Here is an 18,254-nt window from a genome sequence, read left to right on the forward strand (position 1 = left end):
AACTGCAGTAAGCTGCTCGCACTGTGTTATGGTAGATGAAACTAAATGAAATACAGATGCAGGTTCATCCCAAATGCACTCCATGCATTTTAGTGGCTTGATTCTCCTAGTTTGTCTCTTCTACTGCTTGTGACCACTCAAAAAGATTTGAAGTGTTGTTCAGATTATTGGTCTGTGCAGATGTTTCTCAGTATGAACAATAACTTTACATGTTAATAAGGACCACCTGGCTTTCTCTTCAAGTGCTGTTTAGCTCAGTGTGTGGCAAGGACACAGGTTGGACAAAGACTCAGGTAGGATACTGGGAACAATTTTTCCTCAGAAAGAGTGGTAAGGCATTGAAACAGGCTGCCCAGGGAGGCTGGAGGAGCCTCCTGGAGTTCCTGGAGGTGTTCAAGAAACGTGGAGATGTGGCACTGAGGAAGATAGTTAGTGGGCATGGTGGGGATGGGCTGGCAGCTGAGCTGGATGTTATTAATTGTCTTTTCGGCCTTAATACTCCTATGACACTTCCAAGTTTCTGCATTACTGTCTGCCTTCAAACCTGCCATGCTTTATGGCATTACTTCTGTGTCTTTGAGAGCCGCGAGGTAGTTGTGAGGTATGTAGCATGTCAGCAGCGGAAAGAGTGGAGATTTACGCCCCTACGACTGCAGACATCTGGGAATAGTTCCCAGGCGTACTTAGTACTAGTCTGAGGTGCATGCATTGCCAACTGGAAGGTGCAGCTTAACTCTTAGCATTTCGATGCGTATTTGCAAATAGGCACCTGCAGAACGAAGAGCTGGAAGCGCCGACCTCCTGCTGGCAGCGCACCTGACCTCCACCCGCCGCGAAGCGCGGAAACCCTCGACCTCCCCGAGGCTCACGGCTATTTGCTTAAGTTATTCAGCAGCGCGCTCTGGACCACCCCATCCCCTCCTCCGCAGAGGCCAATCCCTGCGGCCGCGGAGCGGGGCTCGGGGACGGCCGCGCTGCCCCTCGCTCCCCCCGGCTCCCCGCCTCCCCCGGCCGCGCCCCGCGAGCTGCCCGCTGCGCACGGAGATGCGCGGCCGCTGCGCACGTGCGGAGGCGGCGGCATGGAGCCTGCGGCGGCGCCCGAGGCGGACACGCTGGTGGCGCGGGAAGCGGGCGGCCGCCGCGCGGGGAGAAGCGCGAGTAGCGTAAGGAGCCCGAGGGGAGCGGGGACAGCGGCGGAGGGGATCGGAGCCCGGCGGGGATCGGCCTCGGGGGAGAGCGGGGAGGATTTGTGTCCTTTTCCAGCTCGGCAGGGAGGGAGGAGAAGCGGGCAGGGACACGGCGGCCGTGGGAGCCGGAGTAAGTCCCCGAGTGAGGAAGGGCTCAGGTTGCAGCACGGAATCCTCACCGCTCGGTGCAGAACGGAGTCCGGCGGGGCTGAGCTAAAAATACCGCGGCCGCCCGAGCTGGGACTGGAGGACGGGCGGAGGGCAGCGGCAGGGACGGGGCAGAGACGGCCCCGCGGTGGGAGAGACCCCGCTGGGCAAACAGCTCCTGAGAACGGGGCGAGGAGACGAGGGCTGCACGGCGGGCAGCGGGGAGGGGCAGGGAGCAGCCCGGGGACCGCGGGTGGGCACGCACCTGCCCGCCGGGAGCCGTCCCAGCAGCGCTGTGCAGAGCCGGGTGCGCGGCAATCAGGAGCCTATGGCGATAAGAAACCTTAGCAGTGTCCATTGAAAGATTCTAAAACTTCCTTCTGTACCTGTGCAATGTTTACTGCTTACAACTGTGTTTGATTTTAATCTGAAAAGGGGGCTGTCACCCCTAGCCAAAATGTGAAATCCTAAATAGTGCTCGGAAAACCGAAAAGCAAACCAGTGTTGTTTTAAAACAAAAGCAATTGAAGGTTCATAGTACACAAACATTGTGCTGTGTGCTGAGCGAAGAAGTCGAGTCGGTAAAAACATTTCCAACGCTATCGGAGCTCTGGGATCTGTGATAAGAGCAAAAACCATAGACTCTTACATGTAAGCAGCTTTCCAGTGTCCGGGGGTCTTTGCTGTGGTCCAGTATGAAACTTCCTTACTGCGCCTTTGTGCTGTGTGACAGCCTGTGCTGACAGCAGCGCGCTGGCGGTGGTAAAGGAAAGGAGCACCTCTAGGGGAGGTGTGATCACTTCTCGTTTCCCAGTCACTATCAAACAGATTGCTGGAGGCTTGCTTGCTTTGTTCATTTACTCACTTACTTATTTAAAATGTTGCCATGCGCTTAATTTTTCTTTTTTTTTGAGCAATTTTTTTTTTTTTTGCCTTTTTGTTTCATTTTGCTTTTAGCTGGTATTGCTGAAACTTGAGCAAATATTTGAAGTAGTGCACGAGGAGAGACAGGTCATGGAGAAATTGAAGCTCACGTTCCAAGATCTGTAAAACTTTGTATGAGGCTCTGTGTGCTTTCTGTGTACGTGAAAACTTCATGGTGCTGAAGTAGGCTCTAAACTTTGCTGTCTGCAGCACTTGAAAATAAAGTGGATGTGGGGTTTTCTAATTTGACAGCACTGTTATGATTTGTACTGCCTTATTTGCTACTTAACCCCATGTGCACACAGTGTGCCTGCACTGAAAGTTTGAGGTGTTCACTGGAGTTTTTAAAAAGCATAGACTATATGGTCTAAATCATCCTGTTGGCAGGATTTTTCCAAGGAGTTTAATGTTGTTTGAGCAGATCCTTTAGCAATATTACTACATGTGAACTTGCACTTATCATTTACGAACCCTCTGGGAGCACTCCTGTATACTCTCCTCAGTGTTTTAAATTCACAGAATTATAGAAACATTTGAGGTGGAAGAGACCTTAAAAGGCCATCTAGTCCAACTCCCCTGCAATGAACAGGGACACCTACAGCTCGATCAGATTGTAGAGCCCCGTCCAGTCTGATCTTGATTGCCTGCAGGGATGGGGCGGCCACCACATCTCTGGGCAACCTGTTCCTGTGCTTTGCTACTCTTATAAGAAACTTACTTTTTATATCCAGTCTAAATCTCCTCTCTTTTAGTTTAAAACCATTTCCCGTTGTCCTATCACAACAGACTCTGCTAAAGAGTCTGTTCCCTTCTTTCTTACAGCCCCCCTTTAGATACTGAATAGCCGCTTTCAAGTCTCTCCTGGGCCCCACTGCTGAAGACTGTCTAGGTCTCTCTGGCTGGCATTCCATCCCTCAGGCATGCTGACTGCACCACACAGCTTGGTGTTATCTGCAAACTTGCTGAGGGTGCACATGATCCCGCTGTTGATGTAATTGATGAAGATATTGAAGAGCATTGGACCTAGTTACTGATCCTCCACTCATCCCTCATTCAGAGTAGTAGTGACTCCTAGAAGTGAAGGAATGGTTGTTCAACGCAGAGAAATAATGGGCAAGGTGTTATCAACACCTAAATAAAGCCTTATGTTGAAATTTCTGCTTTTTATTACTGAACTAATGGTGCAAAGCTGTGTGTGTGACAAGTTCATCTAAGAAGCTGACTAATAATAATAAATTGTACTTGGCTTATTTAATGAACTCAATGGGATATATTTCTTGTGCAAGGTTTTCTTCCCCTGCTGCACACTTCCTCCTGACCTGACTGAAAATAGAGCAGTTAATGAACTGTGTGATCTCTTCAAAGGCTACCACGCCATGTGGAAGAAGTTAACTACAATGAGCTATCCCACAGGGCTCATTTGAGTCCTTCAGGCCTGCAGCTGTGGAGCATGGTAGACCCCTTGTGTGCTGAGCTGTGCGCTGCAGCCCCTGTCCTACCAGTGGATATTCTCCATGAACCCAAGTGACAGCAACCGTGTGGTGCCAACGTGAACCCCAGCATGTACCAACAGCCACACTGCAGCCCCTTTCCCCACTATACTTGTTGTGGAAGAGCTCGCTCCTATTCATCACCACTGCTGTCATGCCACGTGTTACCTGGACAAATGTAGCTGATGCTTCAGATCTTCATCTCCCAAAGCAAATATACAGCTTTGTGCCATCAACAAAATGTATTGATTTGTTAACCTATCTTCTGCTCTCTGTGCTGTAGGTAAAGCTGAGGTTATTAGGCTTGCTTACAGAGCTCTTTCTCCTTTTGAAAGTATTGAGGCTTCAGTGAGCAGACTGAACACAAACCAACAGTCACTGTTCTTGAAATTTGAGATTCTTAGTGGAATTTTTGAAAATAAAATAAAGATGCTTTAAAATGCCATCCACTTTAATGAAATTTCAGAAGTCAAGAAAGGTGAGCTGTCTTCCGCGATGTACAAAACAATAGCCAAGCAGCCACCAAAACGCAGATTTATCTTAGGAAATCTATTGAGAGTTAAATTAGGAATGGTATTGGTCACTTGTGCAAAACTCCAAAATCCAGAAGCAGCACTGAGTGGCAGAAAGTAATGCCGGACGAGATAGAAAGGACCCTGAAATCTGGAAGCTTCAAGTCAACTGACTGATACTCCAGTATCTGAGCAATGCTGCTTTTTGTATGGTAGAAGAAATTAGTAGTAGAGGTTGGGGCTATCAGCTAAATGCAGGAGGAGGTGTAGGGAGTGGAAGGAGGAAAGTTGGAGAGTTACTGGTACATCGCTGGGGGAAAAGGGCAGGTGGCATCTCTGTCTGAGAGCATGTGTGCGTAGCAGCAAGTTACTGTTGGAGAGGTACATCTGGGTTACAAAACCTAGTTTGTAGGTACCAGTTTATTTATTTTTCTATTTATTGCTCAGAGTTTCACTAATCCTTATGCTTATGAGACTGGATGGGGGGCACACCATCTCCTTAGGCTATCTCCTAAGTCAGGTCTACCCAAAATAGTTTTGCATCAAGTGTATGCTATGTGTGTGTTATTGTAAGCACACACAAAGTGTGCTTTGCGGTGTTATTGCACACTGCTGAAGTCTCCTTTTCTAAGAGCATGCTTCTGTAAGATCTTACTTTTTTGGTGTTGGGGGCCGATGAGGTGATCTATGAGGTTGAAGAAGTTTAAATGTTCACTTATGCCTTGGTGAATGTCAGCTGAGATGCTGTCACTTCAGATTTACTGTTTCTTGGCTGTTTCTTGGCTTGCAGAAATGGGAAGAGCTTCAGGCCATTACTCTGCATGAAGGAGATCTGCCTGCAGGAGCTATGCAAGATAGTACAAACAGTGTTTAAAACTGCAGTTTTCTGTTTGAAGTATACTAACAATCGCTACATCTTTTCCTTGTTTTTCAGAATTGGTCTGGAAGTCTAATTGTAGCATCTTTAACTGGTGCTTTTGGGTCATCTTTTCTTTACGGTTACAACCTCTCCGTGGTGAATGCCCCTGCAGTGGTAAGTTACTGACAAAAGTGGAATTAAGTATCAGTAGAGGGCAGCCTTGTCTATCTAGTGTGTTCTCTCAAACACCCTGCTTTTATCATCCTGCTGATACGGCGGAAGAGGTTAAATCTTGTATGGTAACCTTTCTGTGCTTGAACAAGTGTTTCTGGTGCCTGGGAGGTTTTCAACTAAGTATTGGTCAGGAAAATAAATGCTGCTGTTGAGATGAGGGGTTGCACAGGGTTTCTTTTACAAGAAACTTCCCAAAACACTGAAGAATGCTACATCTTGCACAGTTTTGTGTGAAAAAGTGTTTTTAATAGTCTGCCTTTCTGACTGGTGATTATTTGTTAGCTGTAGGTGCATATTCAGCAACTTTCCTTCATTCAGCTCTGGAGGCTGACACATTTCATTCCCACAGTTCCGATACTATAAATGTCTCTTGCCTCTTCAGTACTGGGCCTCTTCTTCTGCATTTTGTGGCAACGCTTCTTTGGTTCTGATTTTGAAACTGCTGCGCTGACAATTTGTTGCAATGTGTGGAGTATGTCTGATGAGAAGAGTATTGTAAAATCAGTATACAATATTTGAGGGATTTTACTGAAATGTCAGCTATCACATGGAAATCTGAATGCTTTGTTTTCACACTGGTCTATAGAGACTCTTAATTCAATCAAGCAGCACATGAAGCGATTCAGTAGAGTTGCAAGAAACAATTTTTTTCTTAATAGGTAACTAGTATTTTTTTTTCAGTGAGCTGTTGATATTCCATTTTAAAAAAGATCTCAATTCCAAAGTTAAGCTCCTTCTTTTGTGGAAATCTGTTATTAGAATGTGGGGCTAAGCTTCCACCTGAGTAACTCAGTTACATGAAAGGTGGTTACAATACTCATGCAAATAATGGAAGAGGAAATTTTGAAATTTACATTTTGCATTCATGTTGTATTTGATAAACAGATTACGTGAAGGATTAGAAATTGACTCACCCTGTAGGAAGCTTTCCTTGTTCCCTTGACAGCTTCTGGGAATTTTCCTGAAGCTCCTGGTACCATTTGTACCAATAACACTGGTTTAGACAGATTGGATGTTTATTCTAGTATGGCATGTCTGCGCATCACCTCACCCTGCAATCTTCAGGAGATAAGTATGGCTTAGACAGAATCAGCAGGAAGCTGAAATTCTGTGAACAATGGTATTGATTGTAGTGGTGATAGGCAGCTTTCCTGCACTGAGTCAGTACTGTCAGAGGAGCAGCGTGAATTGTCTGACTTCTAAACTTTTAAGTGCCATATGAAAAACGGACCATCTGGTAATCAAAGCTCTCCTGCCACTTTCTGCAGGGGTAAAAGAAAGAAAGGATGATTGGAAATGCTGTTTGCCAATGCTCATACTGTTAGATTTGAGCCATATAATTGATTATAGTGGTGACCAGACAAGAATGCAGATGCGGGGATTGGAGTTGCAACTATACCATGAAGAATGCTAAATTCCAAGTATCATGGATAGTAGCACTTCCAGGATTGCCTATATTTGCTTGAAATCCTTACTGGTGGTTGTTGGACAGAAAGTTGGCACCATGTTGGTGCTTCTGGGCATGCTGTTGACAGGTATGCATGAAGTCTGCCCTTTTCCAGAATGGTGTTGCAGTATTTGAGAGCTTAGTATCTTCCTTATTTGTGTTAAACTATACATTAGCTAGCGCTCAGGAGTAGTCCTGTTTATACACCCCAATGAAAAAGAGTATGTAGCTGTGTGGTTCAAGAGCAAAATACTACTAGTGAGGCCTCTGGTCCTCACTGTAGCTCCCAGGTCAAGCTGTGTCATCCATTTGCTTGGGATGGGCCTCCTTCCTGTTCCTATCCTGCACTGACCAGGATGAAAGAAGAATCTGGAATCTGCTTATAGCCATGGTGAGGAGGAATGAGCTGTACCAACACTGTGATTCCTGCAGCACAAGAATCAGAACCTTTGCTCCATAAGTCGTGGCTGTGTGTTACCAAAAGAGGTGATGTTGGGAATGATGTGAGGTGATTGAGGGGAATGGCTTTTACCTGCATAAATAGCACTCTTACAAGAGGTCATAGTGGGAGTGCAGTAACTCCTAAAGGTAGTAAGCTGAGTTTCATTTATAAACTTGCTAAGACAAGTAACATGTTCTGGTCGTGTGGAGCTTACAGCCAACGCTGTAGTGGGCATCTCTGTGTAGGATGCTGAGTATCTTTTGCTCCTATTTACTTCAGTATAATTCCTGTTGATATCTGAAGTCCTTAAACTTAAGAGAAGGCACTATATGATGGTATTAGAAGGTGCTTGGTAACGACTGTTGACTAAAGTATGAGATGTCTCCAGGAGGCTGAATGTGAACACATCATCATGATCTGTGTAGGGAAGTTCATTTAAGGCTGAAGCTATGAATTCTATATGCAAACGCTTGTGTATGTCTTCTTTCTGTGCTGAAAGTTGTGCCAGCTCATCAAACCACAGGGAAATGCCCCCACGGTTCTCAGCTGGGAACTTTACCACAAGCCACCTCATAAGGTTTGGTTCTTGATCTGACTTCCTTTTTGCTGCAAAGGGGAAATAAACTGCCCCAGATCTGCTCAGTGCAGAGCTGTCCCCCGCCTTCCTGTGGGATGGAGCAATGACCCATTGCAGTTGTGCTTTCCCCCTGCCACCCACTTCTTGTCTTCTTCCCACTGGAAGCTGTGTTCCTGCATTCTTTTTGGAGCTGGTACTGGGGAAGCTGCAGAAATGTATAGCTGACTGTCAGTCTGTTGGGTAACGGTGAGTGGCCTTCGTAACTGTAGGCCAGGTCATTTTTCTTCTCAAAAGACCATCTCTTATCTTCCCTTGATGTAAGTTAATTAAAGTTAGACAAGAAAAATCACCATATATTTGTGTATGTATATATGTGTTCATATATGCTCTACTTTACTAGTGCAGCCTCGCCTCAAGTACTGTGTGCAGGTTTTGGCATCATGATATAAGGATGACACAAAACTATTAGAGAGCATCCAAAGGAGGGCTACAAAGATGGGGAAGGTTCTAGAGGGCAAGACGGATGAGGAGAGGTTGAAGTCCCACAGTTTGTTCAGCTCAGAGCAGAGGAGCTGAGGGGAGGCCTTGTGGCAGCTGCAGCTCCTCACAGGGACTGGAGGGCAGCGCTGAGCTCTGCTCTCTGTGATAGCGACAGGGCCTGAGGGAACGGCATGGAGCTGTGTCAGGGGAGGGGCAGGTGGGGGTTAGGAAAGGGTCTGCACCAGAGGATGGTATGACACTGGAAAAGGGTATGGATAATATTCTCGAGCATATTATTTGATATTTGAGTGGTTCTGTGTAGAGCCAAGAATTGGACTTGATGATACTTAAGGATCCCTTCCAGCTCAGGATACTCTGTGGCTCTGTGGTATCTCCCAGCCTAGCACTACTCCCTTAATGAACAGCAGTAGCAGAATATGAGATACTGATATCAGTCAGCTATCATTCCTTGTAGTCATTGGTTAGAGCCTAAAATACATGCACACAGGTTTATGCTATTAGCATTATTCAGACCACCGATTGAAACCCCAAAGGAGCCTTTTCACAGAATTCTAAACTCCAACTGATTTGTTGGATCAGATTTGTTTTTCGCTTTTGGTTTTCATTTCCATGTGCAATACCTCAAAACCTGTATGTGTCAATACCTTCCCATTTAGTGTCAGTGAAAATGTAGGCAAACAAGATATATGTGTTGGCGTGTTTGTCTCTTATTCTTGAATGTTGCCATGTGTACTTTATTTTCTTGAATATTTACAGTTATCTAATGTCTCATTATGAGTAACAAAGCTGTGCTGAGAAAATTAGTCATGACAAGGGGAAAAAATTTACACACTATTTTTAGTTATTAGTATTAACAAGAAATGCTAATAGTGTTCTAAAAATGTTTTATTTTAGCATTCATTACTATCAAAAATGGAACTCACATAAACTAGATATCAAAATCTAAATATAATCTGAGTAGTGATATTAGAGATAGGATTTATTACTTGATTTAGTGGTGGATTTATGTGGATATTCACTATGAAATTCAGTTCACTGCGAAGTTAACCAAGTGCAATTGGACTTTTTTTCATCTGATAATTTATTTCTGTTTGTATGGAAGCATATAAAGTAGGATGGGAGTAATAAGATATCATGGTCTTCCTTTTAAAAGTTAGGGCACAATAATCGAGCCAGAAATTTAATAGAAGGAAGACAGTATATGGTATGTTCTATCTCCACCTCTCTAACGTATTTGGCATGGGCAGAGATTGTGTTTCAAACTGAATAAAACCCTCAGGTTGAATAGCTCATGCATACAAGGCTGGAATACCTAAGGCTGGATGTTCCTAGCCTAAACAGGGAGAGATTGGTGGAAGGTATATCCTGCTGAGCACCACTCCAAGGTAGTTTAGTGACTGTGTCATGCCTGAGGAAATCTGAGAAGAACCTGACGAGACTTTGAGATACTGTAGAGCTTATGAGGGAGCGTGTTGCACAGCTGTGCAGAACTGTTCTGCAGGAGTGATCATGTGATACCTCATGATTTCTGGAACACCATAACCCCCAGTGTCATCAGATCTTTGCTTGGTTTCTAAATGAGAGAGGCGTAAAAATGAAGAAGTTCGATTGAAAAGAAACCAAATACCGAATGTCTTTGCAGATGACACAGAGATTATGTAAAAATGTCATGCTGGGGATATGAAGTCTTTACATTTTAGAAAGATGAGAAAATTAGGTGTAACTGAACATTAGAGTAAGGGTAGTTGTTAAAGCCATCTTGCAGAAAATTACGATTGTGCTCATATGAGGAAAGCAGAAAAGGAATATAAAATCTGGCATATTGATGGGTAAAACTGCGAGCTGCTCATGGGTTCTGAGTATTTTCAGAAGGGAGAAAAGACTTTCAGAGAGCTGAGAATGTAAGGTTGATAGATCAAGCTGAAAAACGATGTTCCAGAAATACAAGGACAGAGCAAGAAATCTGAATTAATGTTTTGGAATGGAAAAGTCTCTGAAGGTCCCATGCCAAGACCCTTTTTATAGAGGATGTATTGGATATATTTTAAAATCAGTAGAGATGTGGAATAAAATTAGTCATAATTTTCTATCCAACTGACAAAATGCCTTGCATAAGACTGAAAAAAATTCCCAAAAATACAGGCTACATATCACTTCTTATAAATAACGTCAATAACAGAGAAATTGAATGAATTAATGTGACTTGCAGGAAAAAGTAATTTTGAGGGACAGACTTGGAAGATACAGGTTAAGAATTAGATATTTGCATTTGACAAACTAGCAGAAGCTATAATAGAAAAGTGAGAATTTGGGAAAGAGCAGGCATGGCTTTTGGAAGGAGAACAATCCTTCAGGAGTCTGGAGTTCTTCACAGACTCAAGAGGTGCTTGAGCTTTCAAAAAATATTCTGGGAGGACCCTTATTGAAGTCTTTTAGGAGGAATTAAGCTGCCATGGGGGATAAGAGTAGGCTTTGGGATAGATGAGGTGTTAAAAAACAAGAAGACAGGAGGAGCCAGGTCTCAGGTTTTTGTTTCTTTAAGAGAACTCAATTGTCTGGAAGATAGATTTATATCTGCATCTTAGGTGTCTGGTTTCATGTTTGATACATCTTTCATTACTGAAAATAAATTGCTTGTTTAGCTGCCTGAACTTCATTCAAAAAACACCCTATGTAAATGCGAAGGGAAGAAGCTATAATTTATTTATAGAAGTAATTTGTGATTCTTAACTTTAACAGTGTCAAACAAAGCTAGCTCTCTTTTTGCTACTGTGGCTTTTTTTCCCCATTAATATCAAACCAACATCTAAAAGTTCTTCTTCCTCTATTAATTATTTGTCTTGGCTGTGAATTTCTGGGGAGAAAAATGTTATCTTTTGTTGCTTGGCTTAATATGTCCTTTATTTTGTATGGCTGATGCTGTGTTATCATAAATAAGACATGAAAGTGGATGCAGGCTCCCTTCTTCCATCAATCCATGAATACTAGTTCATACTGAAAAGATCCAACCAAGGATCAAAGTCGTGTCTGGTGCCACTAAAAAAAGGTGAAGAGCCGTAGTAATTGGAAACTCTTCTAAGAGACACTGAGGTGCCTATCTGCCATCCAAATAACCTCTAGAGAGGTTTGCTGCCTGCTGGGGACTTGCATTCAGGACATCAAGAAGAGTATATCTGGCATGATAAAGCTAGACAACCACTATGCCCCCCTGGTCTTTCAAGTTGTTTCACATGAGGCTGCAACCAGGAAATTAAAAAATATCACGGAATCACAGAGGTTGGAAGGGACCTCAAGAGATCATTGAGTCCAACTCCTCCTGCTAAAGCAGGTACCCTACAATAGGTCACACAGGTAGGTGTCCAGCCAGATCTTGAATATCTCCAAAGAAGGAGACTCCATAATCTCTTTGGGTAACCTGTTCCAGTGCTCTGTCTCCCTTACCGTAAATAAGTTCTTCTGATGTTAGTACGGAACTTCCTATGTTCAAGTTTTAGGCCATTACTCCTTGTCCTATCACTACACACCACTAAGAAGAGCCTGGCCTCATCCATTCGCCTTCCACCTCCTTTTAGATACTTATAAACATTTATCAGATCTCCTCTCAGTCTTCTTTTCCCCAGGCTGAACAGACTCAGGTTACTCAGCCTTTCCAAAAAGACTTTATGTCCTCTGGGAAAATGTTGGAGGGATTGGGAGTGCAGGTAGTGTTCTCATCAGTTCTCCCAGTGGAAACTGGGATCTGGGCAGAAGGAGAAGAATGGATCAGCTTAGCGTCTGGCTGCATGGGTGATGTCACACCAAAGGCTATGGGTGTGAAGTGCCTCTGTACCAACACATACAGCATGGGAAATAAGCAGGAGGAGTTGGAAACCATGGTGTACTTGGAAAACTCATGATCTTACTGCTATCATGGTGAGCCCATGTAAACCTAATGAGGTTCAACAAAACAAAGTGCAAGATTTTGCACTTGGTTCAAGGTAATCCCAGATATGTACTCAGACTGGAAGAAGAACTTGAGAGTAGCCCTGCTGAGAAGAACTTAGGGGTCCTGGTAGATGAGAAACTAAACATAGCCAGCAGCGTGCACTTGTAACCTGGAAGGCCAACTGTATCTTGGGCTGCATCAAAAGAGAGGTGACCAGTGAGGGTGGTGATTGTCCTCCTCTACTCTGCCCTTGTGAGGCCCCATCTGGAATATTGTGTCCAGGTCTGGGGCCCCCAACACAGGAAAGTTGTGGAGCTTTTGAAGAAAATCCAGAGGAGGGCCACGAAGATGATCAGAGGGCTGGAGTACCTATCCTCTCAAGACAGGCTGAAGGAGCTGGACTAGTTCAGTCTGGAGAAGTGAAGGCTGCAGGGACACCTCATTACGAACTTCCAGTATTGAAAAGGAGATTATAAACAGATGGGAAATCAACTGTAAGGGTACATATGTAAGCAATCAGTGGAGCTCAGCTGATGTGCAGAAATGTGCCAAATGTTTTGTTAATTTTGTACTGGCAACTTAAATCACACAGTCTTTAGAGAAGTTTTGCTTTTATATGTCTCTTCTCTATTCATGTCTACTACTGTTTTCTTTCCACAATGCACTTAAAAGTATGTATGCTTCGACTGGTTCAGTTAGTCTGTAGTACAGTTGCAACTATATGTGAGTCCCCATTTTTTGTAGGAGGAAGATAGAAAGGCAAAGGTGGCTCCTGCAAGCAAAGTACTGATTATTCATCCAATTTCTGTAAGCTGCGTACTTAAAGAGCAATTTTTATATGCATTATTATGTATTCTTTCAGTTTATCAAGAAGTTTTACAATGAAACTTGGGAACGAAGATACGGCTTCTCAGTGGATGAAGGCACCCTGACTCTCCTCTGGTCTGTAACTGTTTCCATTTTTGCCATTGGTGGCCTTGTGGGTGCTATTATTGTTACCCCAATTGTGAAGTTCTTTGGACGGTAAGTGCATTGGAAAACTTCTGATTTTTAAAGCAGTTCCTTACCTAGCTTCTCTAGAGATCTTTATTTGTAATTTATTTTTAAAAATCCTGTTCATCGTCAGGTTATGAAAGCTCTTTTCTAAGGGCTGTGAATTTCAAAGAGTAAAATTAGTACCTTTTCATCTGGCCCTACTGTGCTTTATTTCAGTCAAGAGAAACCATTTGATCTGAATTGGCATTGTATTGAGATGTCAAAAATGTTGAATAAACAAGAGTGCAAAAGGGAAAAAAAAAACATAAAATAGGAAAAATTTTAGAAAGGAATGGCAGATTCTTGTCCCACGAGCCTGCTATGTATCTTAAAGCTGCACAAATAAAATAGGTCTCATTAATGTCTGAGCAACTTTTATTATCTTACAGTAATAAAAATTTGATCTTTTTTTCATCCTTGTGTCAACTTAAAATATGGTTTGAAGAAATAGACTACATTGAAGTTTTGTTTCTTCTTCCACTTTCTTGGTGACACATTCACTGCTCTGTTCGATATTGTATTTGATCAAATCTTGACCATAGAAAATATTAACATTTTACAAATATTTATGCTAGTGTACTTTGCATTTTTGCAGTAGGTAACAGCTAGATATTTATCTTACATACCATCTTCTAAAGAGTTTTAAAATTGATTAGTAATTTCTCTATATTTGGAAGGAGGTGGATAAAAAAACCCACTATAACATGCATCTTAACTACTAATGTGGCTTTTCCTTAATTATAAAATCTCAATTAATTAATTCTTAAATAAGTAATTACAAATTGTAAATGATTAAAAATCATTTTATAATCTCTGGTTGATTGAATCACCAAAGAAGTTCATCCCAGAGGCTCAAATATAAGCATCCACCTTCGCTGTTCTTACTTGTATTCTACATTTTCACTATTTCTACCACATACTTTGCATTGTACTTTGAGCTTATATATCACCTCTCTCAACTCCTCTGCTTAGCTTTTTTTCCTTGATTGTCTATTCATTTTCTCTCAACTCTTCTATATCCTTTTTTTTTCTTTTTACTTCAAACAGTGCAATTTCACATTTTTCCATTTTGTACTTACAAGTCATTGTACTCTGTGTATCTATTGTACACTTTTCATTAACATAAAATGTTCTGTAGATTCAGAATTTGATTTCGTGTTCTTTTTTCATAGTCACTTTTTCTGATTGTTTATTTGCAATTTCTACTGCCTATCCATCCATTTGCTTTTTAACACACTTATTAAATATATGAAGGTATGTTTGAGTCAGATTGTTTAATTTCTGGAATTGCCACTGAATCCTCTCTACTTTATTAAAAATGAAGTAAAAAAAAAATTCATAGAAGACTCATTTTTTTCGGTGAAGAATAGAACAAGATTTTGTGAAAATTTGTTGAAGTGGTGGCTGATACCAATCATAGGCATACCACTTCAAGGGGAGCATATTGTATTTCCACGGTAGGGTTTTAAATCTTGGAGGCTCTGTCCCTATTCATGATGCTTATCCTCGTTAAACCATGAAAACAGCTCTTTCATAGATACAGTGTAAGAGTGCTTGAATGGAGACTGGAAGGAACTGTATCTCTCAGAGAGTCTGGATATAGGCTGCTCATCAAAATGTGGTTCCTGAGTTTGCTGTTCACACTGCAGCGTGTCTGTCTGGTTTAGGAAGCCAGACTGACATATCAGTCCAGTAACTGAAGAGCACATCATGAAGTGTTGACACAACAATAAAATACTTACGTTGTTAAATGGTTCAAGTGTAGGCTGGAGAATTGTGTGTATGATGAAAGTGTGCTCTATTTATACTGACACTGAATAACGTACTAAGAGGATCAAAAGCATTAGTCAGAAATAATGTGAGACTTTAAAAAGAGCACTCTCGCCTCATGTAGCTGTATGATTAATAACATAATTTTCAGATTACTGGATTTCTAAGCACTGCTATATTTCAAGAGAGTTTCAGGGCAAAGTTTTCAAAGAGCCTTCATCCACATAAGGATAAGTCCTATGTTCAAATAAAGCAATTAAAGTAATTTATCTAGATTATCTCGGTAATTAAAGTAGTGATCAGTATTAGTTCTGTTACTGGCTTTGACTGTTATTTAAACACCTAGCTTCCTTACTATACTTTTTATATAATGTATCATATCTTCCCCCAAAGATGAGCTTCTAGAGTCTTTATTAGTGATGAATTTTGAGACAGTGATAATTTTTTGAGAACACTTTAATTCAATCATGTTCCTAGTTGTGAGTTTCATGCAAAAAGGTTATTAATTCAAATACCTAATTAAAAAAAAAAACAACATAATTATTGCAGCTGTGGAGGACATGTAGTTAAGTTGGATTCTGTTATGGCCTCTGTGGAATTCTCCATTATCCTGAGGGCAAGTGACAACTTCAAAATCACAAGAGAGGTGCAATTTTGGAAAAAGTCAAATTCTGATGAGGAGATTCTCAAGTGTTTTCGATACATAAATAAAAAATAATGTTCTGATGAGCACATGGCTCATCTTTTATGAATATTTCCAACTGAGTATAAAATTGGAAATTACATTTCTACAGCAGAACAGATATCCAATCTTAAGAGAGGACCAATTTTTGTTGTAGGTTGTAAAACATATTATTTTGCTTAGAATACAGCTGCTGGTGAAAAAATGCTCTGTGCTCAGATAACCAGACTTTTTTTGATTGCATCTTTCTCTTCTAATGTTTTATTTCTTTGGATTAGAAAAAGTTCTGAATTATTTGAACAGAAATGGGAACAAAGACATTCACATTAAAATGAATGCTTTTCTAGTATTTCTAGTGCAATACTTGCCACAGAGGCAGTTTGTCATGAATTATGTGATTAATATAAATGTATTTTAAAACCCCAAGTCATATTTATTTTTGGTCTCATTTGGGTCATTTTGACACAAACAATGACAGTCTGCATGCCTGTAGGTCAGGATAGTGCAGTACATGGGGCACTTCAGTCCAGGTTCCCTTTCCTAGATCTGACGCTGCTTTGCAAGTTAGCTTTAGATTGTGTTCGCTTTGTTCCCTATTTGCCTGCTTGCCTAGTTACAGAAATAGGGATACTATGACCTTCAGCAAGACTGAAATGAAATGCACTATGTGAGAGCTAGGTAGGCTATTTGCACTTCAGTAATTTTCATGTACCATTTGACAATTGCTTCATCAGTTTGTGGCTTCGGATGCGAAATATATGATTAGGCTGACCAGTGAATCAGTATGTGTCTTTTCTTATCGTGAGTTAGCATGGTGTTTGTGCACTTACACTTTCTAAGTGTCGTGAGCATCTATCTGACCAGATTGGTTGGAGTTTCCCAGCAGGAAGTGTCTGCTACAGTGCTCTATGAAGTGTGGTATCATTATGTTGCTTATATTAGAGTTATACAAGCAGTACAAACAAGGGTTTTGATTTGTTTCTTTTTTCTGTGCCTTGTTTGTAGGGCAATACAGTTTTGCCCTACGTGATCAGGAAATCATGGCTAATTTGTGATCATAGCAATTTTGAATATAACTTGACCTGATTGGAACCAAATCTGGACAGTACGTGGAGTCTGGAGAGTTTTGCTGTGTTCTTTTTCCTAGGAGTTACAATGAGTGGTTATCACTGTTGGTGGCTCTGGTGGGCTGGCCCCAAGTGGCAGCCAAGGACTCCTGAGTTGCTCATCACAATCCACCTTGCAGACAGGGGAACAGGAGTGAGAATATGCACAGGTTAAATGCAGAAAGGGAAACGACTTACAAGTTACTAACATGGGCAAACCAGTCTTAACTTGAGGAATTTAACTTAATCTGTTGATGATTAACATAATTAATTACTGATCAAGTAGCAGGAAGGAAGGAAGGCAAAAATTGAAATATTTTTCGTCCTGCTTCCCCAAGCTGGATGTCACTCCAGAATCTACTCCTCACCCTTGACACTACCACAGGTCCCCTCAGTGATCAGGGAGTCAGGGTCAACGCAGAGCAGCTTATCTTTGCCCATCCCTACTATTTTCCTACACTCCAGCATGCTGCTCAGAATAAGTGGTCACTGGCTAACTTCTTAGAGAAGGATGTATGTTTTGTAGGTTCTTTTATTTGTTTTTATTTTTGTTGAAAAATATAAAAATAATAACTTCAGATAAATGTATAGCACTTATTTGATTTGACTCATTTCCATTTTTGACATTATTCATTATCACACAAATTATATTACCCTCTTAAATTACGTCCATTTGAAAATAACAAAATCAGTACTCTTGACAGCTGCATTATATAAACATAAATTTAAAATTAACTGTATCTCTTTCATTGTTTGATTTCAAACAATCTTATTCAAAGAGTGTTCAAACAGTTTCAAATGAAAAAAATAATTGGAAATTTGGAAAAGTAATTTAAATGTAAGTATTCAAAATACTTCCTCATAAAAGCATATTAATCTATTGTAACCAATTGGAAGATTGGTTCAGTGGTGGAGACATTTCTGTTTGTTGGCTGTGTGTTGAACTCAGGATGAATGTGGACTTCTGTGTTGCTTTTTTACTTTTTTTTTTTTTTACCTACAGTGGAAAAGAAATGGAAGACAGCCTTTCTGGTTATTTCTGTAATTTTACATGGAAATCGCAATACATAAAGGCTGCAAATCCATTGAAAATAATTTTAAATTTAATACCACTTCAGTTCTTCAGTAAAATTGGTATATTGTCAGCCTACACAATTTACTGTCAAAGTCAATGGATTTCTCATAATTAACATAAGTGATGTTTTTCTCCACATTCATTTTGTTGTCAAATCAGTTGTTTCCTACATAAATTGTTGTTGAAGGGACCAGAGGTTTCAGAGCCGAACTATAATTCAAGAGCAAAACAAAACTGCTGTTAATTAAGTGACTGCAAAATCTGGTAAAGATGGAGCTCTGTTGCTTTACCACATAGAATTGTTTGAGTCAGAGGGACCTTAAAAGGCCATCTAGTCCAGC

The 18,254-nt window shown here is 41.3% G+C and overlaps 1 protein-coding gene across 3 annotated transcripts in view; it reads left to right on the plus strand.

Annotated features, from left to right (window-relative positions):
- Positions 1-18,254, plus strand: part of SLC2A9 (solute carrier family 2 member 9) — a 115,138-nt gene that overhangs the window by 20,975 nt on the left and 75,909 nt on the right. For 2 of the 3 annotated variants that reach the window (XM_021396259.1, XM_021396256.1), the window contains 2 exons: positions 5,195-5,293; positions 13,108-13,268. In XM_021396259.1, coding sequence (XP_021251934.1) covers positions 5,195-5,293; positions 13,108-13,268 — 260 coding nt within the window. Of the gene's footprint in view, positions 1-1,030; positions 1,164-5,194; positions 5,294-13,107; positions 13,269-18,254 lie in introns of those variants that run through there. The other variant, XM_021396258.1, reaches the window with a different exon arrangement.

The sequence above is a fragment of the Numida meleagris genome, chromosome 4 (genome assembly GCF_002078875.1).
Source record: "Numida meleagris isolate 19003 breed g44 Domestic line chromosome 4, NumMel1.0, whole genome shotgun sequence".
Lineage (NCBI taxonomy): Eukaryota > Metazoa > Chordata > Aves > Galliformes > Numididae > Numida > Numida meleagris.